The sequence below is a fragment of the Alligator mississippiensis genome, chromosome 2 (assembly GCF_030867095.1).
Source record: "Alligator mississippiensis isolate rAllMis1 chromosome 2, rAllMis1, whole genome shotgun sequence".
In the NCBI taxonomy this organism is placed as follows: Eukaryota; Metazoa; Chordata; order Crocodylia; family Alligatoridae; genus Alligator; species Alligator mississippiensis.
Window position 1 is genome coordinate 247,932,763 of NC_081825.1, and position 18,478 is coordinate 247,951,240.

The following is an 18,478-nucleotide window of genomic DNA, read 5'->3' on the forward strand; positions in this document are numbered from 1 at the left end:
AGGCAGTATCAAAGTATGATGAAAATATGGGTCCTGATATTTGGCCATTGAATATACAGTATTGAAAAGTCATGTTAGCATTATGTGCTCTTGCGCAATATTGATTTTTTAACTAAAATGTTTATTGTAAATGGTAAACTAGTAAGCTATGAACAAAAGGATAATCAACATTTTTAACATTATATAGAATGTTTATTTCTTTTACATAAACAAATAAGACTGAAGGATAAGAAAATTCACCTGAAAAGGCCTAGAGACCATTAAAAGTTGGATATGTAGTTGGCAGTATTGTACCTGTCCCTAGTCACAACTCCTACAGGGACATGCATACAAGGTTTCTTGCATCTAGGTAGAAGAGAAAACAGATCTAGGCTCAGGTGAAGGCTTAGGAAGAAAGATCACTTCTAAGGCTCTACTGACAGATCTTTAATTTAAAGGTGTGGTGGGATTGAGTCCACAATTGCAACAATTATGCCTGCTGCCATGCCACAAATAAATGGCAGGATGTGTGATTTTGAGATTGGGGATCAGATCCCAATCACGTTGTGCTTGCTGGTGCAGGGAAATCATGTCTCACTGGGTTTCAGACAGTCACCTAATTTTCAGCTATCTCTGGGACCACACCTTGACTCAAACAGGCCCCCTGTGTGGTCTCTGGAGCTGGATAACAGTCAGGTAATCCTGAGCAGGATCAGGATCATACCAGGGCTCTGATGATCAGTTGATTGTTGGCTTGGACCACACCAGGGATAATTGAAGACCCTGGTGTGTTCCTAACCCTGCTGCACATTCAATTTAAGGCCCAATGAAAACCAAATGGTCTGACCTGGTAATGGAAAAATTACATTTTTTGTGTAATATTTTTGTGGCTGGTTTCCCTTTTGATGGTGCCATCAATTCCCTGAACAGGTGGCTTGGTTACTTCTAAAGATGGATTAACAGACTAATTATGTCTTAAGTGTAATGCCCGCCAGGGACCTAACACAGCAAGCCTGAGGAAGGAGATATCATAAGGAGACAGAAGCCACCTGGGAGAAAACACTAATTTGGAGAGAGTTGGGTCGCTTTGAAGATAAGAGTTGCGGCATTTTTTCTTTGTTAATAAAGCCAGCCCCAGGAAAAGGCACTGGAACCGAGCAGTTCTAGAACGTGATTTTACCTGCAGCTTGGTATATTATTCCTCCAGTTTACAAGCACAAACAATTGTCGCTAACAAATTGGATGTTTCCCACTTCTAAAAATTGTATTCTGGGGTGGGGATTTGTAATAATTCATTTATGTTGTTTCTTGCCTTCAAACATTAATTTGCTGAAATAAACAACTATCGTACTCTAGTACAGCAATGTACCATACCTTTATGATTTATCAATTGTACTTCCTGATACGCTTAGAGCACTTAATGATTAAAGACTGACTTAGTAAAGTGCTTGGTATACACTTAATTTTAAGTGTGGGAGTAGTCTCATTGACTTCAAAAGGACTTACTCATGTTTAATTTTAAACTACAACTACATCTGTTTTGACTGGGCTAATACAATTGGGAGAGTATGGTAAAAACATTTTAAGTCATAAGTTTGAACATGTCTTCTTTGCATAGTTGGAAGACTGAGCCAATTGGCATAAATAATCAGAGGATAGATGTTTTTGGAGGAATATATAGCATTTTCATTTAAACGTAACTTGTTATCTTTTGTAATATGAATTATTTTGCAGTATTATTCTGCGTCTTTATGATATGTATTTTGTTTCGCTACAGAAATACTATTCCATTTACCCACACTCAGATTGAGGCTATACGTGCAGGAATGCAACCTGGGCTGACTATGGTAGGGATTATAATAATGATTTAAGAAGTTTTACTGTATATTTAATGCTCTGCTTAATTTTAGGGCAGATTCTGTGAAGTATCGATAACAGCTTTTTTTCTGACTTTAGTGTTTGCCCTTGTTTCAGCCCCGAGGTGATTTCAGTTTTGTATGTTTGTGGATTTGTTTTTTTGTTTTTGTTTGAAACTCCTTAAAGCTAAAGAAGATGCAAATCAAAGCCATCACCATTTATTTGCTTCAGTGTAAACTGATGAACAGTATTTTACAAGGCTCACAAATACATTTCTGTCTCTTCAAATATGTGTCCTCATTAAGTATAGTCTATCCTATAAAATAATTACTCAGTAGAATATTTTTTGATACTCATGATGGTGTTACAAGGAGGAGGGACTCTAGGTATCAGTACTTGTGCCCTGGCTTTTGAAATTAGGCCTTTTAGCACAGTGTTTTCTTTGTAGTCCTTCCACTTTTCCTTTTTATGTATCATTTTCCACTCAGACTCTAGCAGATGAATGACTTTTGGCATTTCCCCTCCTTTATATAAGTTTTGTTAGGACTGTCTGCAGTAGTTCTTCAGCCAGATAGATGGATTGGAATCAAAGAAGCTGATCATGAATAAAGGCTGTAGGATTTGTTGACCAGCTTTTGGGAGTGAGTTTGTTTTGCAGTACAGTTCATCAGGACCTTATGAATGATGGGTATCTGCAATACCCAAGCATTTCTCTTGAAATGAAAGGGCACATTTTCTATGTCAAACAGGTTTTGGGCCTCAGTAAAAATGTACCAGTGATAAAAGTGATTAAAAATTACTTAGTTAATAATGTCTTTTTTGGAACAAGCCCACTGATGTGAACTGCTGCTGGGTTTTAAATAATTACAGTGTTTGGCTAAGCATACCAACACTTATGTATAGGAGTCTTCTTTCATACCAGTATTCCTAACTTGTCAACAGGAAAGACTATTGGGAATTAAAATCTTTATTCCTATTTTGTAATATATAATCAACACATGAAATACTAGGGAGGGGAACTCTAGGTAATGTAGGTCTTTGTTTTAATCTTGTTTTTTCAATAAAGTACTAGTGTTGTTAATTAATATCATTTGATCTTTGAATCAGTAAGAATAACTTCCCAATATAAATACAATGCATTTTGAAGCACCATCTGCATTTTTCTTGGAGGGCTTTTAGGGATAAATTACTAGTGCTTAAACTTAGTTCCAAGAGTCTATTAGTGGAGAAATAGTAAGTATATGAAAAGTCAGGCTTTGGTATTATTTTTCTAATAATTTATTTTCAATAGAAAATACTTTTTCTTTCATTTTGAAGAGCAGTCTGTTTTAATTAAGAAGAATATGACATTTAAAAATTACTTTTTTTTTTTTAAGGCAGTCCTCTTTCAGTTCTATTTTGATTCAGTCCATGAGGCTTTTTAAATAATTGTTTGGGTCTATCTGTTCCTAGCTCAGACCTATGTTTTCATTCCAAATATTATAAGATAAGATGCTGAAGTGAGGAAGGATAGTTCACACCTAAAAGCTTTTCTACATTCCTCCCAGTTACACAGTCGTTCCAGTAAAGTATATCACCCACCTTGCCTTGCGTTTTTCCCGGATCATCGTGGCTATAACATCACCCCAGTTTTGCCATAAATTAATGAGCTTCAGGGTAGTGCGTTATGTATATGCCAGGGAGAAGATCCCACTGTCTTTGCATGAGAGGTCCAACCTATCAGTAGGACTGCTTGCCTCATTCACAACAAGCATGACTTGGCTACTAATTTTATATTTCTGTCGTAAGTTGGTCTGCTCAATTTTGGGCTTCTTCTGTTCAAAAGATGTAACTGTGCATTTGGCTACAATACTTAAAATTTGAATATGAGGTCACATTTCATACATTAAATTGAGAGGGCATTAGTATTAATATATATAGGAAAATGTTATTCCATTGGCTCCTGAATACAAATAAGTGTTCATTCTCTACGCTAGATGGAATTTAGTCAGAAACTTGATCTAGAATATCCCTGAAATCATGTATCTCCAGTTGAAAGATAGTATTTCTCAACTCCATTGAGTTCAGATAAATAGAGTAAATTAAGGTATTGAGGATGGATATAAGCATAAGAATCTGAGTAGATGGATCACCTGAATTACTTTTAAATATATGTCCCTCAAGAATGGTGATGTTTGTGTATACTGCAGCTGTATTACATACGTGGATAATTGAAGGACATTATTATAGATTCATAAAATGTGCATGAATAAAAAGCACAAATTCAAAGTACTGCATTTATAATAATCAGTATGCAGTTTGGAGTGACATGCTTCTATGATTCAGAGCTCTTAATTTGAGGAATAAAAACTTTTGGTTAGTCAGTGCAATCTCATCAATCTCAGCTATACTATCACTAGAACTAGTGATAGAGTTCCCAGGGTGCTAGTGCAAGTTTAAAAGGGCACAGCCTCATTGAACTAGTTCTTAATGTATGGGTGTGCCCTCTTCATCCTTTTTCAACTTTTGTGGAAGCCTGTTGCCTTTGAATTTCAAAACAGAATTGGGGAATGATGAGGTGTGATCCTATTGCAAAGGACAGTATGAGGCTAAGTCCTTCCTTACTATGGACATGTATATAACAACTGATCCGTTTCACAATTGGCAGTTAAGAAATACCTTTTCCATTGTTAACTGACAGTGCTTGTAATTTAGCTTCCAAAGTTGATGTGTTGCCTTCAAAAGAAAGATGCTTCTTGGCAAACTTTTTTTTTCTGCCCAGTCCAAAACACTTTAATTTTCCCAACTGGTTATTAGTGGCCAGTGGAGTGAATTGTGACATGTTCTTTACACATTCTGTTTTCATTTTATAGGTAGTGGGTCCACCTGGTACAGGCAAAACTGATGTGGCTGTGCAGATCATATCCAACCTCTATCATAATTTCCCGGAACAGAGGACCCTTATAGTTACACATTCCAACCAGGTAACTAAACAGATTTTCTATTTTACCTTCTGTACTGATCTATTTTTGTCTCAGAGTTTAATGTAAATAACTTCAGTGTTACAGTCAGATACATTAGATGGGTCTGAGTAGGTTTGTGTCGGGTTTGAGTCCAGCTTTGGAATTGAGAAGAAATGAATTTGAGATGAAAACTAAAATTGGAAATTAATTCCAAAGTATCTTTATCAGTTAGGTTTTCTTTACAGGGCATTTAATGGTAAGATGTAGAAATGTACCATTTTTGGTTATATCCAAGCATGAATCCCACTGCAAGTGCATATGCACACCATGGAAACATTTTTTTCTTTACTGACAACATCTCTTTGGCCCTATGAATGTGATTGCTGCCTCCTTGGGTATGTCCAGATGAGTGTGCACATGTGTTTCCCCAGGGACAAATAGTAGTGGCACATAGTTGGGCATGCGTACTCTGTCGTGCAACAAGCATCTGGGCTGGCCCCAGCAGCCTTACCTGGGGTCCTCCTGGGGCACCAGTAGCAGTGGTCTGGCATGTGGAGCCTGGCCAGCAGCTGGAGTGTGGCTCTAGCTGACCAGGCTTCAGTTTCCGGCAGTGCATGCTGCTTCCACGTGTGCAGCCCTGGTTTTTTCTGTCCTGGGTGTTTTTGACACAGGGATCTCTCTGGTGTTAAAAAAACCTTCTGCACTGCTAATTAACAGCACAGCAAATGCCTGCATGTGTGGTTTCTGGTGCTGCAAATGGATTTGCAGTGCTGTAAACCACATGTGTGCACGTGTCTGGACACACCCCTTATGTTTACTTTTCTCTTTTGTTAGTGAGAATCTGGCAGGTAGTTCCTAGATCTGCCAAAGCCCTTCAAAATCTTATGTAAAAAAAACAAACAATCATACAAAAATTTGGAACCTGTTTCTGTGGTGTTTGAACTACTGTAACCATTCAAGTAACTTTTGGGTTGAACTACCTCGGTCAGACCTTCCTGTATAATGTTTCTATGGTGGAATATTCAGGATGTGCTGGTTTCAAACAATGAGCTAATAAGGACAGTTAAGTTGGGATCTGTTCTTTCTTGAAGAATTTCATATTCTGAGTATGTGTTTGGAATGTTGTTTTTTTTCTGTAAGGATTTGGCAAATGATAACGTGTGAAGCTTCACCTCCTGAAATGTTGCATGACGTTTTGTTATTTCCAGAGGAAGTTAAAAAGGCTGTGCAAAGTTTCAGTCGCTGATTTGATTTGACGGAGATTTGGCCTGATTTGGCGGCTGAAGCTCTGAATCCGAATCGAATCAGGAGACCCATTAAAAAGGCTGAATCAAATCCAAAGCCTCAGAATCAATTCAGAGAAGTTTTGGAGAGATTCGGATTGGCCGGGGAAGGCAGGCACAGCCAGGTAGCTGCAGGTTCTCCTGTGGCTCCTCCACCTGTGCCTGCCTCTCTCCAGAAGGGGGTAACTGCGGGAGAAGCCCCCATAGCTGCCGTGCCCAGCCCCATCCCCTGCCTGGCCCAGCCACCTGGCACTTGTAGAAAGCTCCGCACTCACCAGCTGTAGCAGCAGCAATCAGGGCCTCTGAGGACTCATAGCAGAGCCTCCCATGCAGCAGGCGGCAGTGGGGATCATCCTCCTTCCCCCCCCCCCCCCCCGCTTGGCACCTGTGCAGCTGTTGCCCTATGGTGGGGGATGGGGCCAGGCAGGGCAGCCATGGGGGCTTCTCCCATGGCTACCACTGCCCAGGGAGAGGCAGGCACAGGTGGAGGAGCCATGGGAGAACCTGCAGCCACCTGGCTGTGCCTGCCTGTCCCCAGCCGATCCAAATCAGCACCGAATCTCTGTTTCTGATTCGGCCGAATCGAATGGGGACAGTGATTTGAATCACCAGATTGAATCGCTGTCCTCCAAATTGACCGAATCCGAATTGAAGACTTCCCTATTTGCACAGGCCTAGAAGTTAACTTGTCCATTTGGAATATTTTATAGAATAGTTTTGCACTGTTAGTGTTCTGTCAACCTAGCAGACTGTTTAATATCATAAAAGGCAGAGTTGATACTGAAGAAATACCTTTTGCTGATATTGGTGTTTAATGTCATCACTAGGATCACAGTTTTAGTATCAAAACAAACACAGTCAAATATCAAAGCACAAAGACCCCTAAGGAACCCCACTTGATACCTCGTCCTCCCCCGCCCCCCCAACTAGACATTGAGCTAGTGATGACTATGCGTTGAGTGTGATGTTCCAGTCAGTTAGGTATCCATTTTTCAGTACTTTAATCTAGTTGGTATATCCTTAGTGTATTAATGAGACTATCCAGTGTCAAAAGCCTTGCTGAAGTAAAAGTATCTATCATACCTACTTATCTCCCCCATCCAAATAACCTGTTACTTTGTCATAGAAGAAAATCAGGTTGGCCAGGCATGATTTGTTTTTGGTGAATCCATGCCAGCTGTTCTTAAAATCATCCTTTTGTCCTGTAGGTGCTTCAGAATGTGTTTTGTGATCTTCCCAGGTATCTAGGTCAAGTTGACTAGTCCATAATTCCTAAGATCCTCCTTCTCTGTCTTAAAGATGGGGACTCTATTTGTCATTTTCCAGTCATTTGTGACTTCCATGAGTTCTCAAAGAATATAGCTAATGGCTCCCAAATTACCTCATCCAATTCCTGGGGTGCAGCCTATCTAGCCCTGCTGACTTTAAAGTATCTAGCATCTTTTTAAAATAAACCCTAACCCATTCTACTGCTCTGGGCTGTTTGTCTCCTTTCCTATCTTTGCTGCCCACTGACTCATCACCTGGTAGTTGCCCTTATAAAGGGAAAAATAATAATTTAAAAAAAAAAAAAAGCATCCAGTAGTTCAGCCTTCTCTACATCATTAATAACCAGATTGCTTTTTGCATTCGGTAAGGGACCTATGGTTTCTTTGGTCTTCCTCTTACCTTTGATATACTTGTAGAATCCCTTATTATTACCTTCTATATCCTTTGCCTTGCCAGCTGCATCACAAACTGTGCCTTGGCCTTTCTTATTTTCCCCCTGTACACCTGTGCAATACTCTTATTCTCTTCCATAGTACTATGGCCAGGTTTCCAATTTTTATAGGATTCTTTTTTTGAGTTTCAACTCAATTGACGAGATTGCTGTCTAGGCACGTTGCACTTCCCATTCTTTTGTTACATTGGGATACCTTTCTCCTGCACCTATTAAAGGGCCTCCTTAAAATACAACCAACTCTCCTGATCTCCTTTTTCCCACAGTCTTGCCTCCTAGGGTATCCTGTCCACCAGTTTGCTGAGTTTTGTTAAAGTAAGATTTCCTGAAGTTCAGTGTTTTTATTCTGCTGTCCCCCTTCCTTCCTCCCCTTAGGATCTTGAGCACTCTCACTTTATGGTTGCTGTCACCCAAGTTACCTTTCTTGTTCACATTCTCAACCAATTCCTCCCTGTTTGTGAGCTTCGCCTCTAGTTGCTGTTTCTACCATCTGGATCAAAAAGTTATCCTCAACACTCTCCAAGAATTTGCTGAACTTCTGTACTGCTGTGTTTCCCTCCTAGCAGATGCAGATGTCCCAGTAATTAAAGGTTTCCAAGGTCTGCATGGCATAGAGATAGGGAGATGGAACAGACTGGTTCCCTTGACTTCGCTGGGACTGGCCACAGTAGTGAATATAAAGCATCTTTTCTTTTGTATTGATTAGGAATTTCCAATGCCAGGATATTCAGTAGGATAGATATGGACCACAATATGATACTGTAGTCTTTATCATAGTAATGAGAGAGGCTTATTCATCAGTTCCACTCCTAGGGGAGGTGTATTCATCCTTGCAATGTGGTCTTGCATCTTTTAGCAGAGAACAGGTCCCTTTTTGAGGTATGTGAATGATTTCTTCAAAAGACTTGATGTCCCAACCACTGGTGGACTTTCAAGACCAATTGGACCAGTCAGTAGCCTGCAAGTCGTCTGTACACATATGGGATGTTACCATAGTTGTTCTGAGAGTACTTTGAGTTTTTTCCACAGACATTGACAAGCTAGTCCTTACCCACAAGGAGAAAGTCCCATCCCATCCCTACTTCTGCTTCTCTGGTGGTTTCCCTGACTAGAACATTGACATCATCAGATTATCAAGAAGAGCAGGAGTGCAACATGGTTCATTAGGTCTTACAGTATTACCTGTCATATAGTCTGGTCTATGCTAGAAAAGTTTTGCTGTTACAGTATCATCATTTAGAGTTATGAATTGATTTTTGCTAACAGAAATTCTCTAGTAGCATGCATTGATGCAGTCATATAGTCATAAACATGCTGTTTACATTTATATTCTTTTTTAGGGCCCTGGTATATTTGCCAGTAGAAACTCCTTCTTTGTCTACCCTAGGTGGATTTCCTAGCATAAGTACAAGAGCAGGCCTTTTCTAGTAGACTAGGTCTTGTTGTGTGCAGCCAAACCTTTAGTAACTTCTTTTGTGTGCCACTTCACCTCTCTAAACTTTTCTGGTAAGGTTCCTACTGACCACAACAGAACAGAAGTCACTTCCTCCTTTTCCTCTAAAACAAATGTGAACAGTAATACTGTGGACCTGTGGAGCCAGGCTACAGTGGTACAACGGCTGTAGAGAAAGAGACAGTGGACTAATGGTTGCAAGTGTGTGGGTGTTTCCATTTTATTTCTCATTCAAATGAAGGTGAGGTAAATGGTAAAAACCCATTAAACAGCACTATTCGACCAGTGTTTACAACACAGTTTAAGAGACACTACTATGCAGTTGTTACTATGCATTAATTTAGTACTTGTATTAGCAAGTACTAAATAAATGCACAGGAACCAGAGCTACTGCACACTAACATTGGCGAATGTCGTTTAGATGACACTACTGCTGCACAGTAGCCTAATAATGCTGCACAGTACCCTATTAGCACTGCCCATGCTGTGATGCACTACTGCACAGTATTTTCAGGGTCTTATGTAAATGCCCCAAAAGTGAAGTATATCCTATGCAGTTGAAACTAAGGCAGTCATTTAAAATCTTTTCGAAGTCATGGCACCTCTCCAGCATTTCTTTAAATGTGGTGGCATCCCCAGTTGAGAAGCACAGTTGGTTCTCAACTTATATCATTGCTTCTCAACTGAGTGTTACTGCCTCCAGATAAAACTGCCCTGCACATGCTGCCCACAGCAGTCTGGGTAGGACTGCAGCATGTGATTTTGCTACTTCTGCATTAATGTTACTGGATCAGCCTCAAGCAGGCAGAAGTTGCTTTGTGCTGTACAGCCAGTCCTGGCCCAGATCTTCCCTGTGCCCCTCCCAGAAACAGAGGCCCATGGGTGAAATTTCCTTGTGCTTCCTTGTCTCTGGGAGCTGATCAGTGCCCTAAAGCAGGGTTTGTCAACCAGGGTTAAATGTACCCCTGGGGGTACTTTGAAAGGTCCCAGGGGCACACGGGGTCAGGCAGAGATGGCGTGCTGCCACCGTTCACCGCTTTCTCACAGAGCAGGGCCACACAGATCCTGCACTGCTACTGCTTGCTGCGCTCTTGCTCCACATCTGGCTGCTCACCACCCCGTCCCTCCCCTCTCTGCATCTGGCCACTTGCCACCCCCCACCCCCACAGGTACACTTATTAAAGAGGGGATTGCTGGGGGTACACTTATTTAAAAAGCTTGAAAACCCCTGCCCTAATGCATTCAGGGTAGTTTTCCCTGGCTGCTATTGTGGCAACAGCAGCACATGTTGCGGTGCCCCGGGGCGGGGGGTGTCATGATACCCCAGGGTGCCATAGGCGGACAAAATGTAATTACCCAGTTGGAACCTTTAGCTAAAACATCTGCCAGGAAATAGACAAAGCTCTTGTAGATTATTGGATATTACACATATACGGTAAATACTGAGTAGACAAAATCTTTATGGAAATCAGTGCTGTCATATCAAATAAGTGCTAAGAAGTGCATTCCTTGAAATAATTCGGTAAACAAATAGTGTCTTCTTAAATCACAAGCTAGAAATGTGAGTGAATTGCTTTACAGACTGTAGATATGTGTTAGTGAAAAGACAGCAGTATCAATGAACTACCTCTCCCCCATCCCTGAGGTTAAGAGCTCTAATTTAAGTATTGTCTTCACGTTGCTTTAGTTTCAGCTCTTACCAAAATAGGTATTAATTTCCAGCTTGCTTACCAGTAAATCTTCAGTTTTCCCTGCAAGAGCCTCTGAACTTCTAAAAATGATTCTTTCCCCTGTTCTTGTCAATCTTTAGGCCTTGAACCAGCTGTTTGAGAAAATCATGGCTCTAGACATTGATGAGCGCCACCTCCTGCGTCTGGGTCATGGAGAGGAGGAATTGGAGACAGAGAAAGATTTCAGCAGGTGAGTTAATGGCCAAGAGGGATGTGCTAACAATAAGCTAATTTGTGTAAATATTAGAGTTGCAATGTTTGTTTAAATCCCTCCTACTTTCATTGTAAATAAATAAGTAGAAGTCTGTCTGGACTTGTTAGTTTTATGGGAAGGGAAGCTTAAGTCCTAACAGTATCAGTCCAGCTATAATAGAGTCCTAAGTTCAGGGCATTTGTTTTCAGTACCAAGCAGGTTTATACTGAGTTATATAGTTGGGCAGAAAACTCCTATTTTCCAAAAATATCAAAACAGTTACATATTCACCTGTTTTCCTTTGAATGTTTGAAATTAAATATATTCTAGATACCAGCATGTGAACACACAAAGGTATTATCAAGTCTGTTTACTGAAATGCAAATTTAATAGAAAAATACTCTCAATTTTCAATCTTTACTCAATTTAATTTTAACTTGCAGCATGCTGAATATTGCATATTATAGAACAGCTGACATTGCAAGATACAAATCCCTCCACTTGTAATTTCTTCATGAAATTACTTATAAAAGTTTGTGTCATTGCTTTGTATTATTTAAAATATTTTTGAAGCTCATTTAAATGAAAGTGTTCATCCTGTTATGGTAAATGTTGTATTTTGAAGAATATGTCCATAATTAATGATACGTATATAAAAGTGTTGGATATTCCAGTTGATTTTTTTACAGCTGTGATGCTTAGGTTTAATTTAGGAGAAAAGCTTACTTTTCCTGTAGCCATTACCAAGTAGCTTGGTTTCTACAGTGAAAGAAAGCTATTTTTTTGTTTTACTTCATTTAATATGTTTTTTCTGGAGATAAAAATTTGCATAGTGATTTCCTAGGATAATTCTATTCTTTTTGTTATAAGGAAAGCATATTTTATAAAAGCAAGGTTCATTAAGAATTAAGAACCTGGCCTTTTCTCAGATTCAGAGTTGGTCTTTTATAGGTGCATTGAAAATAGCATTAAGTCCAGTAATAATAAACATATAATATCTGCATAAAATCTAGTTGGGAAAGAGTTGGAATAGTTTTATATACAGTTCCTTTCCCTGGTTTCCTGTGTCATTTTATGCTTTTGCATCTCCCACAGATTGAGGAAAGTAAAGTTAATTAAAGAAGACATAAGCTTAGGCATGAACATGCCAGTAGGGCTGCAGATGTTACTGGTTACAAATAGAAGGCACTCAGCCAGTAGTCACAATACCCTATTCAGTGGCCACCGGTGAATGAGAATAGAGGTGACTGTAAACATGCTTGGTCTGTATCATGAAGAGGGAGCCAAAGAATATTTTGCATATTGCAAAAGGAAGCACAGTTAATAACTCAAAACTTGGAAACTGCACCTTCAGTTGCTGGCTTTGTGACCCTGAGCACATCTTTCTCTTTTTTTTTTTTTCCCTCAGTATAAAAGTGGGATAATATTTCCATATATCACAGGAAGACTGATGATAAGATTATTAGCCTGTGAAGCACTTGTGTACTGTAGTGATGGGAACCATGGGCCAGATTGGGGTGGCCAGTGTGTGGCGCATATACTGCAAGTGGCACAGGCAGCATGTTTGTGTGGTATGCAGCAGACTGGTGAGGAGATAGGAGAAAGAGCAGAAAACAGGACAGCAGATGGGGCAGGGAGCAAAAAAGCAAAGCAGCAGATGGGGCAAGGAGCACAGTTTAGGGAGCAGAACAGCAGATTGGGCAGGGCACACAGTGGCACACAGAGAAAGCATGATGCTAATTTGTGGCATGCCTGCCAAAAGGGTTGTCCCCCACTGATCTAGATGGCAGTACTTGGCAGATAATGGACTATTCTTTTTCAATGGTCATTAATAAAGTTCAATACTTGTTTTACAGAGTAATTTTATGACATCCACATGTTGGTGTTGAACAGTTCCTTAATGTCTGTCTTGGCTGAAAAAATAATAATACATGTCCTTATCACCAATACTTTCATTCCACAGGTATGGAAGAGTTAATTATGTCCTGGCTCGAAGATTAGAGCTTCTACGTGAGGTTGGACGTTTACAAGAGAGTCTGGGGGTCCCAGGAGATGTTTCTTATACCTGTGAAACAGCTGGGCACTTCTTCTTATACCAAGTAAGAGATTAAATATTTATGGAAAGATTAAGCTCTGACCTCAGTATGGAGATTGGGGTTAATTTCTCAGAACTGAGTCTTTAAAAGAAAAGAAAAAAAAAATTGTTTTGTGGCTCACAATGCAAATAGCAACTGACGCTATAATTATAAACATTACTTGTTTATGTTGCTGTTGTATTCAACTCTGCCCGATGACTCACATATTGAAAGGCGAACATTCTTGCTTTTTATGACTATTTGGCAAAGTTTTTAAAGTAGTTTTTTGTCTTCAGATATGAAAATCCCAGCAAGTCCTTTCTACTGAGATTTTTGGGCAGCTGTAGTTTAGGATGCATAAAATAACTGGAAAGTCACTGTTTCACATGATTTATTTATGTCTGATTTCATTGTAGAATCCAACATCGTAAAACAGTTACCTAGTTCTCTAATAGTATGCCTCTTTTCTGAGTGTTTGAAAAGTAGCAAACAATAACATTGTTTTTGTGCAAAAAGTATACTAAAAGCAATATATTGAAAGGGCTTTTTGTTTTGTTTTTTAAAAAGAACCTTTACAATGCCTGACAATACATATGTAACGTCATAATGATACTTTTTTTTTTTTGCTGTAGGTAATGTCTCGTTGGGAGGAGTATATTAGCAAAGTTAAAGTTAAGGGTGGTAAGCTTCCTGATGTTGCAGAAGTCTCCAGTTTTTTCCCTTTTCATCAGTATTTTGCAAATGCCCCTCAACCAATTTTTAAAGGGAAATCATATGATGAAGACACGGAAATTGCTGAAGGGTGTTTTCGGCATATTAAGAAAATATTCACTCAGCTTGAGGTAAGACTTAAAAGACCGCTGGAATTTATTGGAATTTATTGGAATTTCCTGAGCTATTTGGATTACCATATTTACTTGAATAGTAGATGATCCTGATTGTAAGATGGCCACCCAATAATTAGATTCTTTATATAGCAAATGTATATGATTTTCCATGTATAGAATCTAATTATTGGAAATTTGTCTTGAATTTGTCCCCCTTCTACTGCTATAGCATGGACAATAAATCTGAGGGTTCAGGTAGCCTTTTCACTTTCCCACCTTCCCCCCACCTACCCCATGGTTTCCCCTGGCAGCCCCTTCATGAGCTGATTAGCCTCCCACTCATGACTGGAACTGGGTGTTCCTGTCGTGAGTACTGGGATGCTCCAAAAATTCTTGATGTTTGCCCAGTGTTGGCCATGTGTTTTATAGCCATGCTCAGTGTTGGCTGCATTTAATCAACTTCATAGTTGGTTTCCATTGCTGAGCTTTTGGCAGGAGTTTAATGATGGACAGTGCATTTAGTGAGGTTTTCTTGTATGCAGTTATAAAGACAAGGAACTCTTTTCCTCATGCCAACTGGGGGTAAAAAAGCTTGTCTTGTATTTGAGTAAATATGGTACCTAAAAGTGCCATACACTAAAAATGTTAAAAGCATGTATTTGATGACATTAAACTACATGTATTTGGCTTGATTTTCTGTTTTCAAAATTTGATGCTATGAAGCTGTAAAACAAAACAAAAATCATGGGGAAAAACTTGCTTTCCTCATTTTTTCAATGAATGTCCTTAGAACTGTTAAGACAGCTGTATGTATAAGTTTATTTGCAGACATGAAAAGGTGTATAAATTAAATTATGTGGATGAATTTTAATGATCCTTTTTGAACTTGTGTTTATATGTACTACTGAAATTTGAAATTCTTATTGGCTGATATTCTTCATCTGTATATTTTTAGTTAATAATCTGAGGAGCATAGTCAGATGGCTTCTGAATGCACAGTTCTGTTGTAAGCAATATCAGTTTTGATTCCCATTCTTACAAAGTCTTTTTTTTTTCTGTAGGAATTCAGGGCATTTGAACTTCTCCGCAGTGGCCTGGACAGATCCAAATACCTTTTGGTGAAAGAAGCAAAGATCATTGCAATGACTTGTACACATGCTGCTTTGAAACGACATGACCTGGTTGAATTAGGTTTCAAGGTAATGATTGCAGTAATGGGCAAAATGTTTTAGAGCAACAGATTTCTACCTTATCTTTTCCTGTTTTGTATATAGGGCTTACTAACTTACTTTAAATCACTGGAGTTTTAAGACCATTATATTGTCAGCTTGTCCTCTTAATGAAAAATGATTTCACTGTTATCTACAGAAATACAGATAGAGAGATTTTCTGGAGTTATTTTGAGCATTGAAATGGCCTAATTTTGAACTCTAAAAATGTACGTGTGATTATGTGCAAGTAATATTCAAAACCAGTGTATATAAGGTCATGACTTGTTTCATATTTGCTTTATAAATGCACATAAAGTCTGTTGGAAAAGGTGATTACATTGCTTGACAGATCGACTTGGAAGGCTTGCAGTGATGCTGACTGGCTAACAAAAACAAAAGTAAAAGGAGAACTGGGAGAAGTTAGGACCCTTTTAGCGTGCTGTTTAACTAAATAATCAACAGTTTTGCTACAACATTGATTTATTCTATTCTAGTGTGTGAATTTTGCACACAGTTTTCACATAACAAACACCCACACACCAAAATGTGTGTGTGTGTGTGTGTATAATATACATGTTTGCTATAAAAAGTTTTATAATATGAAACTGAAGTAATTGTCCTAGAACAGTGGTGCAGTTGTCCTAGATACTGGTGCAGTATCGCTAAGGTGGGAGTGTCAAATGAACATGAGTTAGTTGGTAGGCCATGTCCAGAAGGTGGGACTTCTTTTGGGCCAGATGGCCCACCTCTGATTCTGGCCTATGGGACCTCTCACCACAGCTGCCAGCCCTGCTGTGCACCAGATGGCTGCAGTGCACAGCCTGGCCAGCACCTGGGAGAAGGAATGCTGCAGCTTTTGGTCTCCATATCCATTAAATTCAGTGGTGGTATTCACTGCTGGGGTGTTGGCTGACACTGGCTTTGGCAGATACAGTGATGGAGCTTCAGTGGCAGTGGTGTTAACTCCTTGGTTGTTAGCAGCTATAGCAAAATGTCTCATGAGCTGGATGTTCCACCTCCATGGGCCAGATCTGGCTCGTGGGCTATATGTTTGACACTTCTTTGAAGTCTATGGAAGTTCTGTCATTAACTTCATTGGAACCAGGATTTGCTTGTAAGAGGGCAGTTCTGGAATCGCAGAATTTTTTAAAGATTCTGTTTTTACGTGTCACATTCTTTATTTGAATTATACATTTTTTACTGTTCAATAAATCTGTGAAAGTAAAATTCTAATGAACTATTTCCAAATCAGATGTAAGAATCGGTGGGAATGGGGATATTCATGTAATAGATGCATAAATCTGGCTTCCTGTCCCAAGTCTCTGAAGTCTCTTCAGCAGATCCCTGGGGATACATGGCACTCAAGTGGGTCATTTGGACTCTCTCTCCTACTCTGTGGTTAAGTTGGGTTATGCTCTGAATATATATGGAAAAAATTTAGACCATTTGGAACCTGATCCTTGGTGCTGGTCCTCCCCCACAACTGCTGGACCGTTGTATACAAGAACAGTGGAAGGAATTCTTAGCTAGAACTAGAAAGAAAATAAGATAGATGCTAAAAGAAAAATACTAATGGAAAAAAATGGCCTTCAGCTTACTCTATCATTGACACCAGTCACAGTTTGCCTCTAAAAAGCAAGAAAAAAAATGTGGCCTTCAGAAACATAGATTAATATAACTGTCTTGTTGACTGAGTTCTTAATAGCACTGTTGGGTAATACTAATGATGAGAGATTTCGATGGCAGAAGACCACATGTATATTTATTTATGTTTTAATGGAGATTTACCTTTGTGTCCATGGATGCCTATCAGACAAAAGGTTACTACTCTTGCTACAAGTCTCTTTGAGTTAATTTAGTTTGTCTGTACATGTCGTTTTGAAATGACTATCCCTCAGTTCCACATATGTATATATTCCTGCTGTTGTTTCATATTTTTACAAGCATTTTTTTTATTCTTTTTCAGTATGATAACATTTTAATGGAAGAGGCTGCCCAGATTCTGGAGATAGAAACATTTATACCGCTCCTTTTACAGGTAAGAATTGCATTAAGTAAATAAGTATTTAGTAAGAGTAATTCAACAGTAAATGTTTGGTAATAGATGGTAGTGCCATGTATTCTTAATAGTGTTAGTGTATAGTATTTAAATCTCAGAATATGGCCTCATAATGTAAATGTCTAGACTGTCTTCATTTTCCATTGCAGTCAGTGTGACATTCATTGTGAATGTAATAAATACTTCTATCAGACTCAAGGAAATATACCATATTTACTTGAATGCAAGAGGTTTTGTCCCCCAGTCAGCATGGGGGGGGGGAAAAAGCTCCTCATCTTAGATTCACGTACAAGAAAACCTCATTAAATACATGGTCTGTTATTAAACTGCTGCCAAAAGCAGCATGTGCTTAGTCATGGAAACCAACTATGAAGCTGATTTAAATACAGCCGGCACTGACAATCACTATAAAACATGTGGCCCATGTTGGGCAAACATACTAATGGGAACCTACCACAAGGATGAGTTAGTGCAGCCAGTCTGAATAAGATGTATGGTAGTGCCCATTACGCTCAGTCCCCATGACTGCCAACTCTTTTCCAAGTCATGGTAAGCTACTATACCAAGTACATTTTAACTTTCAGTTCACTCCCAGAACTGAGCTGTGCCTTTTTCCCTTTTCCCTTTTTTCACTAGCCTTAAATGTGTGACAAACATCACCAAACGGAGCCCCACACAGTTCACCCAGTATCCTTCCATCCTTATCCTGCCCCCCGCAGCCTGTGACATATGATGGTGGCAACCCCCTCCAAGAGGTGGAACCAGACCAGGTTGCCCTGTGCCTCATCTGCATATAAATTTTTAGAGGATCCCAGGACTTGTGGGAAGAACATCCAGTTCCAGTCATGAGTGGGGAGCTAATTAGCACATGGATCCTTTGTAGGAGGGAAGGGAATATATGGCTTAAAGCGCTGTTGACTCTGCTGGAGCCCAGCCCAGTTAACTATACAGTAAATTATGAGCTTTTTATCTTTGGATTAATATTATGCATAGTTTGTAATCTTCATAATTACATATAAAAGTGCTGCTTAAAAGTATGTTTGTGGACTACCTGTGCTAAAATTTGGAACAGTTTCAAAAAAGTTCAAATGTATCAATTCATCCATCAGTGTTTTCAAATTTTCCCCCAACTTCCATGTGCTCTGAGAG

General features: G+C 39.3%; 1 protein-coding gene across 1 annotated transcript in view; it reads left to right on the forward strand.

Moving 5' to 3' along the window:
- AQR (aquarius intron-binding spliceosomal factor) overlaps positions 1-18,478 on the forward strand; it is a 92,126-nt gene that overhangs the window by 49,936 nt on the left and 23,712 nt on the right. The window contains exons 22-28 of the mRNA XM_006273981.4: positions 1,757-1,826; positions 4,689-4,799; positions 11,045-11,154; positions 13,121-13,256; positions 13,865-14,074; positions 15,121-15,258; positions 17,237-17,308. Of these exons, the coding sequence (XP_006274043.1) occupies positions 1,757-1,826; positions 4,689-4,799; positions 11,045-11,154; positions 13,121-13,256; positions 13,865-14,074; positions 15,121-15,258; positions 17,237-17,308 (847 nt within the window). The remainder of the gene's footprint in view (positions 1-1,756; positions 1,827-4,688; positions 4,800-11,044; positions 11,155-13,120; positions 13,257-13,864; positions 14,075-15,120; positions 15,259-17,236; positions 17,309-18,478) is intronic.